The sequence below is a fragment of the Durio zibethinus genome, chromosome 2 (genome assembly GCF_047325235.1).
Source record: "Durio zibethinus cultivar Kanyao isolate XHJ-2024 chromosome 2, ASM4732523v1, whole genome shotgun sequence".
NCBI lineage: Eukaryota > Viridiplantae > Streptophyta > Magnoliopsida > Malvales > Malvaceae > Durio > Durio zibethinus.
The window spans coordinates 36224379-36242758 of NC_143163.1; the positions used below are offsets into that span (position 1 = coordinate 36224379).

At 33.0% G+C, this 18380-nt stretch overlaps 2 protein-coding genes across 7 annotated transcripts; one reads left to right on the forward strand and one right to left on the reverse strand.

Moving 5' to 3' along the window:
* Positions 1 to 1564: 1564 nt before the first annotated feature.
* Positions 1565 to 4613, forward strand: LOC111318090 (ankyrin repeat-containing protein At2g01680-like). Its single transcript, XM_022920735.2, has 3 exons — positions 1565 to 2104; positions 2603 to 3012; positions 3562 to 4613. The coding sequence occupies exons 1-3, from the start codon at positions 1789 to 1791 to the stop codon at positions 4435 to 4437; spliced, it is 1602 nt and encodes a 533-aa protein (XP_022776470.2). The 5' UTR covers positions 1565 to 1788; the 3' UTR covers positions 4438 to 4613.
* Positions 4614 to 5703: 1090 nt separating this feature from the next.
* Positions 5704 to 14855, reverse strand: LOC111318088 (ARM repeat superfamily protein). Of its 6 annotated transcripts, none has more exons than XM_022920729.2 (20): positions 14493 to 14855; positions 14266 to 14379; positions 14108 to 14173; positions 12590 to 12679; positions 12378 to 12497; positions 12258 to 12286; positions 12000 to 12142; positions 11824 to 11918; positions 11490 to 11576; positions 11171 to 11278; positions 10950 to 11041; positions 10680 to 10761; positions 9848 to 9913; positions 8696 to 8811; positions 8384 to 8504; positions 8023 to 8184; positions 7763 to 7891; positions 7023 to 7091; positions 6477 to 6758; positions 5704 to 6161 (listed from the first exon to the last, which is right to left on the reverse strand). In XM_022920729.2, the coding sequence occupies exons 1-19, from the start codon at positions 14580 to 14582 to the stop codon at positions 6480 to 6482; spliced, it is 2058 nt and encodes a 685-aa protein (XP_022776464.1). In that variant the 5' UTR covers positions 14583 to 14855; the 3' UTR covers positions 5704 to 6161; positions 6477 to 6479. The 6 variants fall into 6 exon arrangements, with proteins under 6 accessions (XP_022776464.1, XP_022776465.1, XP_022776467.1 ...); XM_022920730.2 differs by having other exon boundaries at positions 5704 to 6220; XM_022920732.2 differs by lacking the exon at positions 7763 to 7891.
* Positions 14856 to 18380: the final 3525 nt, after the last annotated feature.

Here is an 18380-nt window from a genome sequence, read left to right on the forward strand (position 1 = left end):
TTTAAATGACATTATAAGTTTTGTTTTAATATTTTGATGTGTGGTTGTGTTGTCCTTCATTATCGTCTGAATATACGAATCTTTGGCTGAATGCCAGATTTAAAATTGGAAAGAAACGGCAAAACCAAAACGAGATTACGGGAAAAAAGCCAAAGCCGCCACGCACCCTTCATTCACCGACGAATTTCTCTTTACTGATGATAAGCCAGGTGTGCTTTTGATTTTATTTTTTAATAATTTTTTTATTTAAGTTTAAATTTTGAATTATTCAATGAAGATCGATCGATTTAACAAGATTTGAAGTTCATTCTCAGTAATATTTTTTAATGAATAATGTATAAATTTAATATATATTTTTTAATTTATGACTTGTTCTGATTTTGAATTAAAAAAATCTTCTTGATCCTAATTTTTTTTATAGCAAAAAAAATTTAAACAAAGCAAACGTTTATCAATTATCTAATTTATACCTATATTATATCTTAGTTAATACTATCAAATGGAAGGCAATTCAAACATATTTACCTTTTTTTAATTTTAATAAACATATTTACCTTTTTAGCCCACCACAACAGCCACAATTTTTATTAGCAATTTGGGCTCCTAGAAAGCAAACCCATCCATTTTGGGTTTTACCCACCCAAGCTATGAAGGGACCATGGAGCCCCATTTATATTGTTTTTTAGTGGGCTGAAGATGAAAAAACTCAAGAGTCCAGCCCTTTTCCGAGTCTCAAATATGGGCCTCCCTAAGTCTTTTATTTCAGATATAGTTTAAATATTGAAATAGATAAATAAATTTCAGTTGAATTGTTTCAGAGTCATAAAGAAATTTATTCTAATTCAAACTGATAAACATTTTAAAGTCACAATCGATGAATTGGAATTTTTTTTTATAATTTTTAATAGGAATATATTATCTTTTATATCACACATTTGATAATTTAAAAATAATATAATATGAAAAAAATATATAAATATGATATAATTTAAAATTCTTATAAAAATCGTATATATTTTTTAAAAAAATTCTGATATGTTAACATAAATTAAAACATCATAATTTTTTTACTTTACATTAAAGCTAACAGAAATATATGAATTCGGTATCTAAATATTACTATTTCAAACAGGAAGTTGGTTAATCCTCTTCAGTCCTTGCCCAAAAAGGAACAAATATAAGCAGAAACAAAGCTGAAGGTTTGAACAAGAAGTAGACATGAAAGTTGTCATCACAAAACGAAAAAAATACCAAACTGAACTCAACTGACTGTGTCACTCCCAGAGCAAGAAGTGTTACATTGTACAACTTACCCAAGAAAGAACAGCACACATAAGAAAAGCAAGTATTCCCTTAAAAAACAAAAACACCCAACAGTTGAGATTCTTAGAATCTTGACAGCATTGAAACTTTCATTATACAAATACATTAGATTGTTATTGTATTTACATTTCATGAGATACCAATTCCAAAAGAGAAAATAGTGAAGTGTTTGTTGGGTTAACCAGGAATATCACCAGATTTTGTCCCTTCTTTAACAGTCAACCCTGCCACATGATTGCAAATAGAGACCCCATTACATTTCTCATTCAATCAAATAAATCATGACCATAAAAGTATAAAACCTTGCAAAGAAATTCAAAGGCCACCACTACTCATAAGCCGTATAGCTCTATTATTGTCTTTTACAACAAAGGAAACAACAGCTTTTAAGCTTTACAAAAGGAGAACAACCCGTTAAATGAACAGAGAAGAAGAGTGAAAACTGAGGAAGAAGGAGGAGAAACTATGATAGAGTCAAAGCCTTTACGTTTCCTTACTCAGCAATCTTTTTTTGCAGCTGTCCGATCTGGGGAGCTTGAGTCTGTCAAGCAGTTGTTGGATAAGTTGACAAAAGATGAACCGGCTGATGGATCATCAGCGGTGTCCGATTTGATGGCAGCACAAAGTGAGTTAGGAAGGACTGGTTTATATATTGCTGCAGAGAACAATTACCAAGAGATTTTCAGTTACTTGCTCAAGTTCTGTGATGTTGAGGTTGTTAAGATCAGGTCCAAGTCTGATATGAATACTTTTCATGTTGCTGCTAAGTTAGGACATTTGGGTATGATTCTGATTCTTTTGCTAATCTTTTACAATGGGTTCTATTGTTCAGCTTGATTTTGATGGGAATTCTTTATTTTATTTTATTTTATTCTGTGAGGGAGAGCGAGTGAATTTTGATGAAAACATGCATCTGGTGGAGGAATTGAAAGAAATTTTGAAATCAGTTTAATTATTTAATCAACTCATAATTGTCATTGCCATGTGTATGTTCTGTTGTTCAGCTTTACCTTTTGTAATTTGGGATAGCACATACAATTGGATCGAAAATTTTGGAGGTTGGTGTTGCCTGATAGCTCAATTAGTCTAATAAAGCAGCTTCAAACACCAGCAACTTTGGCTGAAAATGGGTATTGTTAACCATAAATTAAAGTTGAGCCTGGTCTATATAGGATTATTATTGTTATTTTGATGCATCTTTTGTCTGCAGCTGCATCTTGCCACTAGTACTTGCCATTAATGAATTGTGTTTTGACCAATATGGATTTATGTATTGTAGGCATTGTGAAGGAACTTTTGGGCATTTGGCCGGAGCTTTGCAAGTTATGCGACTCTTCAAATACCAGCCCCCTTTATTCTGCAGCTGTTAAAGATCATTTGGATGTGGTAAATGCAATATTGAGTGCTGATGCGAGCTGCATAAGGATAGTGCGCAAAAATGGAAAGACGGCATTGCATACAGCTGCAAGATATGGCCTTATCAGTATAGTAAAAGCCCTTATAGATTGTGATCGAGGAATTGTGAGCATTAAGGATAAGAAAGGCCAAACTGCACTCCATATGGCTGTGAAGGGTCAGAGTCCTGCTGTAGTAGATGAAATTTTGCTCGCAGATCACTCCATACTGAATGAACGTGACAAAAAGGAGAATACAGCATTGCACATAACTACGCGGAAATCTCGTCCACAGGTATCTCTCTCTCTTTCCCTGTGCATATACCCCATTTGGTGACAGCAGATTCTATACATTGTTCTGCATTGGATAAACGTGAAACTTCTTGTTCAGTTTTATGTTGAACACAACTCATTTCAATTACTATTTGGTAGCTCAGGTGCACGCATCTACTGACATCCAAGGAGAGAGGATTGTAAATAGATTTCTGTACGTATACCAAAAATGGTGGAAGTGAAATTTTTATTAAGGATTTGATGATGAGCTTATTTTGAGAGCACAATTTCACCAGTAAAATATGTGTTGCTTGCTAAAAGTCTTCTTCTCAGTTCACCCTTAAAAGGGGTAAAGGGGGCAAGTTCACTTAAGAAGGAAAATAATGGAAGCATAATGAGAACTAAAAATTTAAATTTTTGACTTCTGTGCATTTGCAGCCACAGCTCTCAATTGCATGAAAATCTCTTTATTTAAAACTAATGAATCACAGAAATTATGCGTTATAACTATCCTCATATTCATTTTTAGTCTTGTTCCTCTACTAATAATATACTGTTTTCTGCTTTTCAGAATGTGAGCTTGTTGTTAACTTATAGATCTATCGATGTCAATGCCATTAATAATCAGCATGAAACCGCAATGGATTTGGCTGACAAACTCCAGTATGGAGAAGCTTCACTTGAAATTCAAGAAGCTCTGACAGAGGCTGGTGCTAAGCATGCTAGGTATGTTGGCCAAGTAGATGAGAACATGGAACTTAAGAGGACTGTGAGTGATATTAAGCATGAGGTGCACTCACAATTTATACAAAACGAAAAAACCAACCGAAGAGTTTCAGGAATTGCCAAGGAACTTAGGAAACTTCACAGAGAAGCTGTCCAGAACACCACCAATTCTGTTACTATTGTTGCTGTTCTCTTTGCATCAAATGCCTTCCTGGCAATCTTCAACTTGCCTGGTCAATATGTAAAAGATGAACCTGATAGCGGGAAGGCTAACATAGCTGATCAGGTAGGTTTCCGAGTGTTCTGCCTCCTGAATGCTACATCCCTCTTCATATCTCTGGCTGTTGTCGTTGTTCAGATCACATTGGTTGCATGGGACACAACTGCTCAGAAGCAAGTTGTATCAGTAGTTAACAAGCTGATGTGGGCAGCCTGTGCTTGCACTTGCGCAGCATATTTATCCATAGCTTTTGTAGTTGTGGGAAAAGGGTATTCATGGATGGCTGTTGCTATAACCCTATTGGGAGCACCAATTCTTGTTGTCACACTTGCGAGCATGTGCTATTTTGTTTTTCGACAACATTTTGGGATTTTTTGCAGTGACTCTCAAAGACGAATAAAAAGGGCAAATGGGAGCAAGTCTTTCTCATGGTCATACTCAGCAAATATATCAGATGTTGATGACTATAATTCTGACCTTGAGAAGATATATGCTTTGTAAACACTGTCAAAAAACAAAACTACTGTACGGTAAAGCTGCAGAAAGTCTTTGTGGTCTTAAAGTATGGCTCTGTGTAACTAAATGGCCTATGGATTCTAGAATTCTAATATCAAGCAGACAGTTTTGAATCCGATTTCTGTATAAGAAAGCTTTGGTTCATGCTTCCTACTTGACAACCACAAGGCTGATCATAGATTTGTGTACAATCATGTACATGAAGGAATAGCCTATCTTATTCATGATTACATGGTTTGATTGTATTTTCTACTGGTGCTAGATTTGGAAGCTTGGCAAATTGCAAATACAGAATGGTAAAAGGAATGATTTAAGTAGCTAATATGACAATTCAACTGTAACTAGGTAATTGTGTGTAGTTGAAGGTAGTCTTAATGTCACGGACAAGATTCGAGCTCCAGATCTGTGCAGCTCCAGCTTGGTGTCACTCGGGCAAGTGTCCTTGCTGCCCTTGGATATAATCCCTGGCCTAGATCAGTGCACAGACCGTGACACTACCGTTAGCATAATCAGGCTGAGCAACTGCTGGAGTCTAGACTCAGTCTTATGGTGGACTTTAGAAAAAAATAATGGTAACATATAAGGACTGCTTCATGTAGAAGAATTGGCAGTTTAATACGAACAGGAAAAATAGAAGTTGGAGCCACCGAAATTCACAGGTTTAGTCAACAGCCACCAATCAACGTGCCTTGTCCTGGCGCATTTATTTATTTTTTTAAAGAGAAATAATGTCTACTTGGAGGAAGGGACTTTTATGCTTTGTTTGACTCAGAAGTGAGAGAAATGGAAATAAAAAGACAGGACTTGAAAAGCAGTCCTTTCTTCGTCATATAGACCATATCTTCTTTTCTAATAATAATAATACCTTTGGAAACGAGAGGTTCCAAAATGTATAAGAAAACAGAAAAGATAGTAGAAGTTGTCATGCCTCTTACCTCAACAAATATTTGATTAATGCTTCATTTGAATGACAAAAAAAGAGATTTTAATGAAATTCAAAAAAATCTCTTCCTGGAAACCGTTCTAACGAAGCCTAAATTGTTAGATAATAAGTCAGTCTGCCCGCAGATTCAATTTCCTTGCACAACTTTCAATAAAAGGACAACTCGAGTGAATTTCAGAAAAGTAACTTGAAACCATATCACAAAAGGTTAAACCCGTTGGCATCCATTTTTTATGTTGGATAGGGTCCAATATAATTTCCTTTTAGGCCAGCAAAAGGTAGCGATTGGAGAGAGTACAACAACCCAATAAAATCAACTATGTATCGAATAAACGGTTCAATAAAGTGTACATGAATTGGCAATTCCCCTTACTTTATAAGATCGCTACAAGACATGAACAGACTTAAAAAGAACAAAAATAATAATAACAAACTGTATTTTCTAGATTCATTACCTCCCTCTAATCCATGTGGTTTTCAATAAAAATAACAGAACCACATGGTCGTATCCTGTTTACAAAAGGAAAAAAGAAAAGCTGGGAATACACCCAAAGATTATATTCATAACCCAATTTTCACCGTCCCAACCTCCATGAGTTTAATAGAAACAAACTACTATTATATACAATTTTACAAACTATACTAGCTCTCACCCCAGGCTCAAGTATCATGAGATCATCGTACATTTGACCTTGAATTGTCAATAGGCAGCAGGAACAACTAAATTTGCAACTGCCCGCCAGGGTTCTTCTGCTTTTAGCCCCTCCTGCATACCGGAGAGATATCACAAGTTGATTCCCATACAGTGGAAAACCATAAAAGACTCTGTGAGACAGGAAAGATGTATAAAGATGAAACCTTCGAAAGAAAGGACAGTCAACAGGACCTTCCTTTTTCTGCCAATTGCCCAACATAAAGCATAATTCAAGAGTTTGAAGCAAACTCTTCTTACGGGAGAGGTCTTGCTTTCAACCTCTCTCTTAACAAACAATCAAATGTTCTAATTTGCCATATGTCTAACATAATCATTAAACTAATGATGCAGGACAATAAAATGAGACTCAACAAGCAGCTCACACACCTTCTATAATGAAGTGGAACTGTTTCGTGATTGCACTTGTGACATACGGTGTTGTTGCTGCATTTGCTCAAACTGTTGCAGCCTTGAAGCAAAGTTAATTCCATTCTGTAAATTCCCATTCTCTTGGTTTATGTCACCATCCTCAGTGATTTGTGATCCACTGTGATGTAAAATTTGGGAGTGCGGGTTGCCTGATGATGCTCGATTAAGTTGATCACCATTGAAGGAGTATGATGGCACAGTTTTCAAACGAGTTTGCAGTATCTTGAATGCAGCACTTTGCTGCAGTTAAATAAAAAGGTCAGAATAATTTAACAATGAAAAACTAATGCACAATGTGTGTGTCCATTAGTGACAGGCACAAACACACGAGAGATGTCCCCTTAAAACCAATCAACCATCCCCATACCCAACAGTGGAGTAAAAGAAAATGTTGACCCATTTTGACAAAATCAAGTTTGCACTGATATTCATTTTCTTTTATTTATTTATTGTTTGGCTGGCTTGATTGCAGGGTGCCTTGAAAAGAATGTAGCACAGACACACCTGTGGAAGTAGCATTAAAAGTCCATACAAGGCTTTCAGCAACCATATATATCTTCCGGGTTCAAGAAGCTGGAAATCAGAAAGAGGTTCAGATACATGACATATTCTAAATTTAAAAGAAAAACAAGGAAAATAGAAATAAACCAATTACTTACAAGAAAAATGCAACTATAATGACAACTAATGAATTCACCAAAGCTAATATATTTTGGCATGGAAAAATGACCAGCAAGCTGCAAACTATCTTTCAGTGCAAGAAGATATGCAACTGTCTGATAAGGGCACTTGTTCATCAAATAAAAGTTTGATGACCAGTCACTAATATGCTGGATGCATAACTGGATGCATAACCTTTTCAATAAGGCAATGCCCATCATAGGCAAAACATCCCATCATAAAATGGTTCGGCTCAGGCAAAATTCTAAACGTTATGATTAGAGTGTGCATCTATATTATGGCAAAAACGCATGCTATCCCATAGTTTAGTTTTAATAAAGTATAGTACAAAAGTGCATGCCAGTGGGGGGAAGGAAGGAGAGAGAGATTATATGTAGACAAATAACCATAAATAAAAAAAATACTGCCCCAAGACTTGCTGAAATATGAGCAAATATCAGAAGTGAACCAAAACTAAATAAAGAGAGAACATATGCAAAGTTGCAATTCCCTACAAATCAAGCCTATTAAAACTATTAAAATGACAAGACTGTAAGGTAAGTTGTTAGTATCTATTGAAGCACCTGCAATCTAAGATACGCAAAGATTGGAGTTTCGAGCAAGCGAATCAATTTATCAAGCTGGACCAAGAATTTGACATTAATATCTTCCTCGACCAGGGATTGAATCACAGCACTGGCATGCTGGTACGTCTATCAAGCAAAGAAATACTAGATTAACAACCATGACAGTAGATGGTGCAACCCCAAACCTCTTCCCTCACCCCACCACACACGAGAAGGGAGAGACTGGCTACACATTTAAAGGAGTTACAGATTCTTACCTGAGCTAATAAACAGAGGCTTATGATTGCCATGGTTGAATGGCACCATGAAGCATACAAAGAAACAAATAAATCTTTTCCAGCAGCATTAACTAGTGACTGTTTCAAAAGTTTCCGAAGATCAGATAGCTCAGAAGAAGTGAGTAGAATTAAATTCAAAGCCTGAAACACAAGAGGAGAAAATTTAAAATTGGGTGCTTAATGGAAATACCATTCTACTAAAAGATAAAGAAAATACTATTTCAAGTTAAATAACAACGTCATGGCTATCATATATTTAAAGTTATGGAGTTGCTTCATTTTATTACTTTAACCAAAGAACATTATTGCATTAGTTGAATTCTTAAATGCATGACAGAACCTGAACCATAATGCAGGCAAAATCTAGGTCTGCTTCTCCCTCTAGTATGGTGGATAGCTCACGGTACACTCTTTCAGCATCCAAGAGAACACAAAGTCTACGGATTATCAAAGCACCACGCCTAAGAAAACAGAAGAGTCATTTGCAAAAGAAAGAGATGAGACACATGTACATAATTACAATAATCATAGCATCATAGCAAGTTGGCCATGTACCCAACATGAGTACTCATCTGAACAAAACAATTCCTGATGATAATAATAATATTTTTCCCAAAAAAAAAAAACTGGGGCTTGAGAGGCCTAGAATCACCTCTCCAGAAGATTATGATCAACCCGGAAATTATGCACCAGAAAAACAACAAGCTGGCGGAAGTGTAGGGGATCTTGTGCTATGCATGCATGAATGTCAAGAACCAGGAGTACCACCTGGCGCAAAAATCCAAATTGCAAGATAAATTCGTATATACAAACAAGAGAAACTTTAGGTTAACACCACATAGACAAACATACATTAATAAAGAGACAAAATATGTAAAAAGTTGGGACTCAAAATTCATAAAATCAATATGAACAGTATTAAATTTCAATTTAATGACAAATAACAGGTATTTCAGAGGACGAGCAGAGCAACATTAGATACATTCCAACACAATAACATCCATCTATGCTTAATAAATGGAAAAGGAGTACGGGTAAGATGCTCTCAAAACATTCCAAGGAAGTAAATTTCCAAAGCATTGTTTCATTATCATCCATTCAGCCTAATAAAAGGACAAAAGAACTAGTAATGAGCTTCAAGACAAGGGAAGCAGTAACCAGGACCAATTGTTGGAATAAAAGAAGAGCTACAAATGATGGAAGATTGCAGAAAACAAAAGAAACTCAATAATGAATGTTAAATGGTGACTGAGAGTAACTCATACTAAATTTTGAAAAACAGTCGGGGAGATTAAGATAGAAGTTTTCTAGCAAAATTAAGAAAACAACCAAAAGGCAACAAGCAAATTACTTGAGTTCAAAGCAGAGATATCACACTCTCACAGTGAAATATAGGAATTTTAGCCTTCTTCATAACACTATAGTTTGCAATCTCCCCCCCAACCCCCAATTTTTTTGTTAGTTATTTTTTAGGTACAATGTTTTGACAACAGTATAGACATATCCTACACCCATCATTAATCCCCAATCTCTTCCAAAAGAAAAGGAAGAAAGAGAGAATGGGGAAAAGAAAAACCTCTTGAAAAGGCAAGACTCTTTCTAGGTTCTTGAGAATATGACTATAAGGATATTGCCAGCTGAGTTTCAAAAACAGTTCCATCCAAAAACCAAAATAATATATGGAAGACACATTCTATTGTAATTATATGATAGTAATATAAGAAACAAGAGTAAAGAAATTTAGAAAAAAAACCCTTAAAGGAACAATTAAATACGAAACACATAAAAAGGAGCAGAAATTTACCTCATCAGAAGAGTCAGATAGAGCTTTCAAAAGGGTGTCAAATATGTCATTTAGAAAACTCAAGACCTGTTTCAAGTAAAAAATTAAACATCATCCATATCGTAGCAACAGTTGCATCAGAAATTGCAAATGAATCTAACATGCAAATAACAAATTTTACAAGAGATTATTCGATTTATGTTGAAATTATCATGCCCCTACACAGGGAACATGGTCTTTTTGATGTACATGAGAAGATTACAGGCATGCAGCATCAGATGTGCTTCCACCAAAAGTGATAATAATGTTCCAAAGAGAGGTCACTTAGGACTTTATTGAGACGCAGATACCATGCATATCCATGTTACAAAAAGAATAAGTCAAGAAGGATTGTTTTTAGCAGCCATCAAGATCTCATTGTTGACCATTACATCAACTCTACTTTCAGAATAAAAAAGGCTAGTGGAAATTTAGATTGAGACATTTCATACTTTGCATCTACTTGTAATGTAACAACCATCATCTTTTATCAATTTAATGAGAATTATTACTAGGACTAAACAAATCTTGAAGCACCAATGCATAAAAAAGTGGTCGACACTCCTTGAAACTTCAAAGTTACGAGAATGGTAGAAAGGAACATAAACATGAAAGCCAGAAACCATATGAGGTAAAATTTTAAAAGATTTCAGATTTATTGCAAGGAGTGTTTAGATACTCCATCGCTAACACAAAGTTGGAATTTAATGAAGTTTTTGCGCAAGCAAGGCCATTATGATGATAGCAAAAAAATTAAAATATGAGAAAACACACACACAACCAGCATGAAATTCACAAATAACTGCCCTCTCACCTCAGTACGATGTCTGTTTAAAAGGGCTGATATCCAGTGCAATGCTTCAATTCTAGTGGCCTCCCACTCACTACCAAGTTGCCTGATCAGTCAAAATAATAGTAATTACTACAAAATCAATGTAAAGTGAAATTATTTCAGGAGTGAAATAAGCACCACTTTAAACACTTTTCTATAGCTCTTCAAAATACGGAAGCACTACATATAACCATAGCAAACTGCTAGTAACATTTCAAATGTAGAAATTTTCCCAGGTAACAAAAACTACACCTCCTCGCAATGGAGAGAATGGCACCCATATTATAGGCTTCTGCTGGATCAACCTTGATTGCACGAAGCTCCTCATTGGTTTCACGAGCAACCTAATAAAAGAATATGAAAACAAACACACAAAATGAACACAAAGGAAAGAACTCCACATGAGTTTCTACAAGATATTGCAGATAGTTATTTAAGATACATTAAGGAGACCATAGAAGAAATAAACTTACCACTCTAATTTTCTCTTCTTTATCAGATATGCAGGGGAGAATGGCTCCCAGTATGTCAGCATAGTAAGGAACAAGCTGGTCTCCACCAAGTTTTACAAACTCATATATCTGTACAATGGGAAAATCAAATTTGATCCTTCTATAATGTGAAAGTACCAGATGAAATAATTAGTATATAAATAGAAAGAAAAATAAAAAATATCGTAGTATGAACAAATATATTGAAAAGGAGAAGAGTCCATTATCAAGATTTTTTTCCTCTTTTCTACTTTAAAATTGTTCCCCTTTCTGTGGCAATGTAAAGTCCAATTCTACTTACCCAAGTGATAGCTGTTAACCGAGTGAATTCATCAGGAGAAGCTGCCCTTTGCACCAGTATTTTAGCCATACGGCAATAATCTACAGACTTCAAGAGTAGCACTGCTCGAGTCAGAAAATTACAAATGAACAAAATATTTTTCTTTTTATGAGAAATGCTTCGGTAAATTAAACATAATAAACCCATAACTTTTTTTTTTTACCAAAAGATTGAGGTATCAATCATGCTATTCTCATAAAAATGTGTAAAAAAAATCTTGGCATAAGAAACTTTATGACAAGAGGCCATGGAGCCAATCTAACAATCAAAGACAGAATGTTATTAGAAGTCTTACTGGGGAGTTCTTAATCTCTTGGAGAAACTCTGAAAGTGCTGAATCAGCTTGTTGCCGTATTTCATGACTAGAATCACTTAACATATTAAATAAACCTGAAAGTTATCAAGACCAAATTAAAATCACTTCTAGTAGAGAAGTAAAACATTAGTTTAAAAAGAACAGAACTTTATTACCATCAAGAAAATCGGGGAGGAAACCCAACATGTCAATATCTGGAACACTATCCAGTACAGTTATCCATCCAACCAAAAACTGACGGACGTAAGGATTCAGGACATTCATCCGCTCTCTCAACAATGGTATAAATTCTTCAATACTGAAGAAAAAGCAACCAATTAAATAACATTATAAACATAGTTCCCGGAAAATTCGAATGAGAGCTCTAAATATAACAAGATTCATAGGCTGAAATTGGAAGGGAATAAAGACACCTGAACTGGTCACTTTCAGTAACAATGTCCTGTTTCACATGGCAAAATAGGAGCAATAAATTCCCAAATTTCACATAATTACCAAGATGCCAACATTTAGATGAGAGTGCAACTATTAACCTTCACAAGCCTATCCAAAAGGTGAGCAGCACTCTGTACATTGGCATCTGAATCAGTTGATAGCTTGCATAAAGCATCAAAAATCTGATTGAAAAATATGATAAAATCTCCTCGGACAACCTGCACAGAAGAAGACAGCATATCATGTCCATTATTAGTCAAAAAGCAAAAAATCATAAGAAAAGGTCATAAGCAAACCAATCTCCTTTCACCTTTGCAATGTTATATAGAGCTTCACAGGCATAATAGCGAACTCGGTTATCTTGGTCAGAAAAAGATTTAAGCACTGGAGGCACAATTTGCTGGCAGATTGCATCAAAAGTAAATTAATCACTAAATTATATACAAAAGAAATAGAAGTTAACAAACTAAACAACAGGGAAAAAGAACTGACGCTTTTTCTAATACAGGAAAAAAAACTAATCATCCAACATAACAGCAGGCAACAGTTTTCCAATTTTACATTCTATTCTACTTGAGAAAGAGTAAATTTTGAAACAATCACCATCCCCTCTAACTGCATTAAAGAACATAAAGTCTCAACCCTTATAGCCTGCCCCATCCCAACACCCACCCTCTCTTCCCCTGCAAGACTAAAAGGAAACATAAAAAAACAAAACACCCTAACACCCAAGCCAAGCTACAAAGGCAGGCATAGAACAGAAATCTAGCAATAGATGCAGCAACAGTACCAGGCTACTACACAGCTTGGAAGCTTTTTAATCAAAATTTATAATTACTGTTTACTGGCGAATAATGAAAACAGAGCTTATGACGGAACAAACAACCAGCAATATTTACATCTGATCTTTCCTCAAGAGTAAGAGATCAAACCAAAAGCAACAATAATTTATGTACTTGCTCAATTATGTCATTCAATGTGCATCGATGTCTAATTCAATCTTTTAAGCGTTTCCAATTCTTTTAGAAGTTTATATAAGTATAACTGAAGAAATGAGGAAAGAGCTCATGTGCACATTAAACAAATAAGAAAATACACCAATGCATTACCAATTACCAGAATGGCTATTGTTAGTAATAATTCAATTTAATGACACATATTAAGCTATATGTCAAGTGGTGGAAGGATACATGATACCAAGATCAAATGTTGCCTAGTTATAACTTGTTTCTGTACTTCATGACACTTCTATACATGACACCAAGAGATATGATCCTTTGGCCAGAAAGTATGAAGCATTTATAGGTTTATAAATTTGATTAGTTGGTCATTGGTCTTCCACCTTTCTAAAATTTGTCTACTTATAAATTTGATTATTATCAAGTAATCATAATGGCAATACTAGAAATTCTCGAACCAAGTCAGTAAGAGGAGTATTTATATCCCATTCAGATTTCATCAAAAGCAAGCCCTGATTTCCCATGTTGAGTAGATGTATCTCCAACTTCCCACCAAAGATCTCAGAAGTCTGAAGGTCAAAAACTAAAGTTTACTAAATCTAGAATGAAAATTCCATAGCTTATGTCAGGTAATAACTAATAAAGCACATCAAATGTATGCCGACAGCAGTTGCTTTCTTATTAATAAACAAACACTATAACCGCATTAACAACCCTAAAGCATTACAATCATAGAGCAAAATCTTTAAACCTTGAATCGTAGTTCTCTGTTCTCAAATAACAATGCCATGGTAAACATCATTCTACAGGCTTCTAACAAGAATTAAACATGTTAACATACAACTATTTAAAGGTGAACTAATCCTTACCTCAAGATATTGGGCCGCTTCGTAAGTCAACCCAACAGTGGCAGCAGCTAAACCTATCAATCCTCCCTACATAAACACAACACCAAAATTTATATTAAATAGATACAAAATCTCATAAAATCTTTCACAGTTCAGGAAATTATTCATCATCCACCAACCTTACGGTGATTGGCTTGTGGTGAGTAGGTAAATTCCGTGGTCAACGAGTTAATCACCGCCGATATCTTCTCGTGATCTCCCGACGACGCCAGCTGTTTCACAATTCCTTCAACCTACACACAATTATGATAACAAAAAGTTAAGTAATTCAATCATTCGACAAAAAAGACAGAAATTAAATTCCACGGAAATTAAAAAAAAAAAAAAAAAACAAAGGAAAGAGAACCTCAAGGGCCGCGTTCTTGCGCTTCTCGTATAGCTTGTCGGAGAGATTGCGGAGAACGGAGGTGGGAATCACGGAGACGGTGTCGGCCATAACAGATTTTTTATTAACAAAAAGGAACAAACAAAAAAATTCCTTCGATTAAATCAAATTCGTTTCCTGATCTTTTCAAATTCGAATCTGAACATATCTTTTTTATTTTCTTTTTCCCCCTCTTTTGGTCTTTTTAGGGTTTGCTGTTTGTTTTTTTGGATCGAGAAATGAAAATCCAGGGAAATCAGATCTAGTGAAATTGAGTAGAAACGATTGGATTTTCTATTTTCTTTCTTTTCTTCCGTACTTTCTTTTTTTCCCAGTGATATTCTTAAAAAATAATTTTCTGAGTAAATTTGGGCTTTTGTGTAAAATGCTTGGAGAAAAAGAACGAAGAGTGTTGGAACAGACGTGGTTAAAAGGAAATGACCAAGTTACTCATACAGTCTTTGGTAGTATTTGAGAATTTAGAGCAAGCTAAGCGTGTCAGAGTGAGACGGACTGGCCAGACAAGTTAGTTATGCTGGGGGCTGAAGGGCATAAGTGGAATTTCGTGGTGTTAGAAAAATGTTCTTTGTCCACCTAACTCTACCATCAATTAATCATTAAATATCTTTAGTTTAAATCCGCTTATTTTCGTTGGTGTAGTAATCACTTTAGATAACTTTAGGCATTTTTATAAGATTATTCTGGTAATGTAACTATTATGATAATTTTATTATCAATGTAATATTAATGATTGTGATTTGAAATTATTTTATTTGGTTAATAATAATTAATTTTTATAAATTAAATATTATTGTATTTGATTTATTCAAATCAAATATTATTTTGTTTAAAAATATAAAATTAATCATGCGTATTGTATTAGTTGCACAAATTAATAATTTTAAAATTGTTTAAAGATAATAATTTATAAAATATTAATAATTTTTATTTATAAATTTATTATTAAATTAATAAATATATTTATTTATAGATAAATTATTTTTAATATAAATTATATAAAAATATTTGAATTATAAAATAATTCAATCTATTAAATTCATAATAAAAGAAAAACAAATATCATATTGTATATAAAATATTAATAAAAGTAAAAATACACAAATTTAAACAAATATCATATTATATATAAAATATTAATAAAAGTAAAAATACACAAATTATTCTAAGTTTTTTACAATTAATATTAGTTTGAAAATATAAAAATTATAATATAGATAATTAAAATTTAAGATACAACAAAATTTTAATTTAGATATTAAATAAGTAAAATTAAATTTTATTAATTTTGTATATTACTTCAACTCCATGATAAAAAGTTTTTTATTTTTTTATATGAAAATTAAATCACCATAAAAAATAGTGATCTATCACTCTTGATGATTCAAAATCATTGTTATGTAAATCATTAAATGCTTGTCAAATACAGTAATTTAATTATCTTATATCAAACATTGTTTTAATGTTTTTAATAAATTAAAAAGAAACTTTCATAACTTATAATTTAATAAATGTCTCGTTAAAATTATTTTAAACAAACAAAAAAGTGAAATGGTGTACTAAAAATAAATTATTCAATTAAAGTTGAAAATCATAAATCTGTCTAAGGGTTAGATTATGTATCTAAACCTTTATTTGTTTGATATTTAATAAGTTTGGATAAAAATATTAAATTTAAATAAATTTTGAACAAAAAAAAGCCCATTTAGAAAATGATTAGGTATTGATTTTGATTCCAACATTCAATCTCCTCTAATTCGATATAATTTTTCAAATATATGATATATTATTTTATATTTATAAATTATATAAAATATATAATATAATATAATATATAATGTAAACACTAAAAAAAATGCTGTAGGCTGGAAAAAAATCTAAGGATGGACACTTTTGTTATTAATTATTTCTTTGGCTAATTTTTAAATCAATGCTGATATTTGGATTGAAAGTTATTCTTGTTTTAATATATAGTTTAGTTTTTATCATTTTTCTTTTCTTTGTAGTACTCATTTTTTTGTTAATTTATTTTTTCTCCAATGGAAATGTAGGTTACAAAATTTGAGTTTGAATAGTTTTTCTTTATAAACTTGTAGTAGATGTTTGCGGTTTGAACTTTGTAATATTTAATTTTAATATAAATTGTAATATGGTTTTGTGAATTTAGATTATGTAATTATTATTTTTATTTATTATATTGGGAAGTCATTAATTAATTATTGTATTTTGTAAAATTTTAAAATCGAACACCGCTTTTGAACTGCATTAAATCAATGTTGCATAGGTGATTTACAATTTTAGAGATTGATAAACCACTCTATGACCGAATCATTTCAAAATCATTTTTATATGGATGCTCTATAATCTTGGTTTTAGAATTTTTAGTTGGACTATGTTCAGGTAAAAATGTTCATGAATCAATTCGAATCTAGACATAATCAATTTAGTTTTATGCATATTATTTTGTGGATTTTGATTTTTTTTTATATTTGACTATGAATATCGCAATTGTTTTTAATCTTGGTTTTACTGTTGAAATTTAAGTTTTTGATGTTTAAAGTTAGTGGATTTTCTTTTTCTTTTTCATTGGCATTTGGTTTGGGTTTTTTAAATTACTATTTCATTGTATGTGAGTCATTTTTTTGGAAATAAAAAGATTTTGTGTTCTTCCTGAATTTCATTCTGTTTCGATTGTCAACTGTAAATTGATTAGTGTTTTTTGTTGTATGTAGATTGAATTAATTTGTAATATACAAGAGATCTTGAAGCTGAAGTTTAAGAGATTGAAAGCAAAAGGGAAAGGTGAAAAGAAGAAAACTATTTCAATTTTTGCAAAACAAAAACTTAATAAAAGACTACATTGGTCAAGGATTCTCACCTTTATTTTCTTTGAAAAAAAAAAAGAAAAAATAAGCCCTGACGCCAACTAGGCGAAGAAAATAGGCCAGCATCACATTTAGGAAAAGCACAAAGCTGCCCACAAGTTATCCAATCCAGTTTAAGCACATGTATATGCTAATTTGATTCTTGCCATGACTGATAATGATCCTATAATAGCAACAGAAAGCTATAGGTAAACTTGTGAGTTTCAAATTGTCCTTTCAGTAACCTTAAAATACAAATTCGGTTGGTTGAAAAGACAATAAGGGAACTTAAGTCCTTATTGGCTGCATTTGCATTCAAGTGTATAGATAGTCATTTGCGTTTGAATAGAATAAGCATAATAGACAACTAGAGGGGCGATCCACATGAATCTAGTAAGAAGGTTAATAATACCACTTTGTTTGACATTGCTATCCTAACATTTTTCAATTTCTAATTGGGTGGATTATGTTGTTTTGTCCTTACTTCTAGGGAACTTGGCATAAGTACTTTAAATAATTATAAGAATGAACTGGAACTTCTTCGCGTGGCACAAAATATGTTTGATATGAAATTACCTCATAGAGTGGTAATGCTGCAACCATTATTTGAAGACTCTTCCATAATTTTTTTTTTTTGTGTACAGGTAAAGGCTAATATAAAAACACTTGATCTTTTGCTTGCTCAATTTGATGTTATGGTCTGAAGCATTCACTATTCTTACAGAATTTGTCTTTTCATTTAAAATTTATGCTTATTTGTTTCTTTATCAAAAGTTAGCTAATAGTTTTACATGATTACATCATTCTAAAAATTACAACTATTCATTTGCATATGATGTGCACTAACGATAATTGTTTTATCAGGTGCTAACTACAATTGAAAACTTTTACATTTGCTCAATTACAATAGGCACGATTATTGAGATTGTGGTGATGTATCCAATCCGATATCAATAGTACAGGGATGAAATAGATAATCTCTTGGTTT

What these genes read in the sequence shown, in the direction of transcription:
- LOC111318090 (XM_022920735.2), top strand. Translation starts at nt 1,789, where the DNA reads ATGATAGAGTCAAAGCCTTTACGTTTCCTTACTCAGCAATCTTTTTTT. An exon ending in TGCTAAGTTAGGACATTTGG is followed by an intron (nt 2,105 to 2,602) that starts GTATGATTCTGA and finishes TATGTATTGTAG; the next exon opens with GCATTGTGAAGGAACTTTTG. An exon ending in CGCGGAAATCTCGTCCACAG is followed by an intron (nt 3,013 to 3,561) that starts GTATCTCTCTCT and finishes TCTGCTTTTCAG; the next exon opens with AATGTGAGCTTGTTGTTAAC.
- LOC111318088 (XM_022920729.2), bottom strand. Translation starts at nt 14,582, where the DNA reads ATGGCCGACACCGTCTCCGTGATTCCCACCTCCGTTCTCCGCAATCTC. An exon ending in ACTGAAAGTGACCAGTTCAG is followed by an intron (nt 12,143 to 12,257) that starts GTGTCTTTATTC and finishes CTTTTTCTTCAG; the next exon opens with TATTGAAGAATTTATACCAT. An exon ending in TTTTAATGCTACTTCCACAG is followed by an intron (nt 6,759 to 7,022) that starts GTGTGTCTGTGC and finishes ATTTAACTGCAG; the next exon opens with CAAAGTGCTGCATTCAAGAT.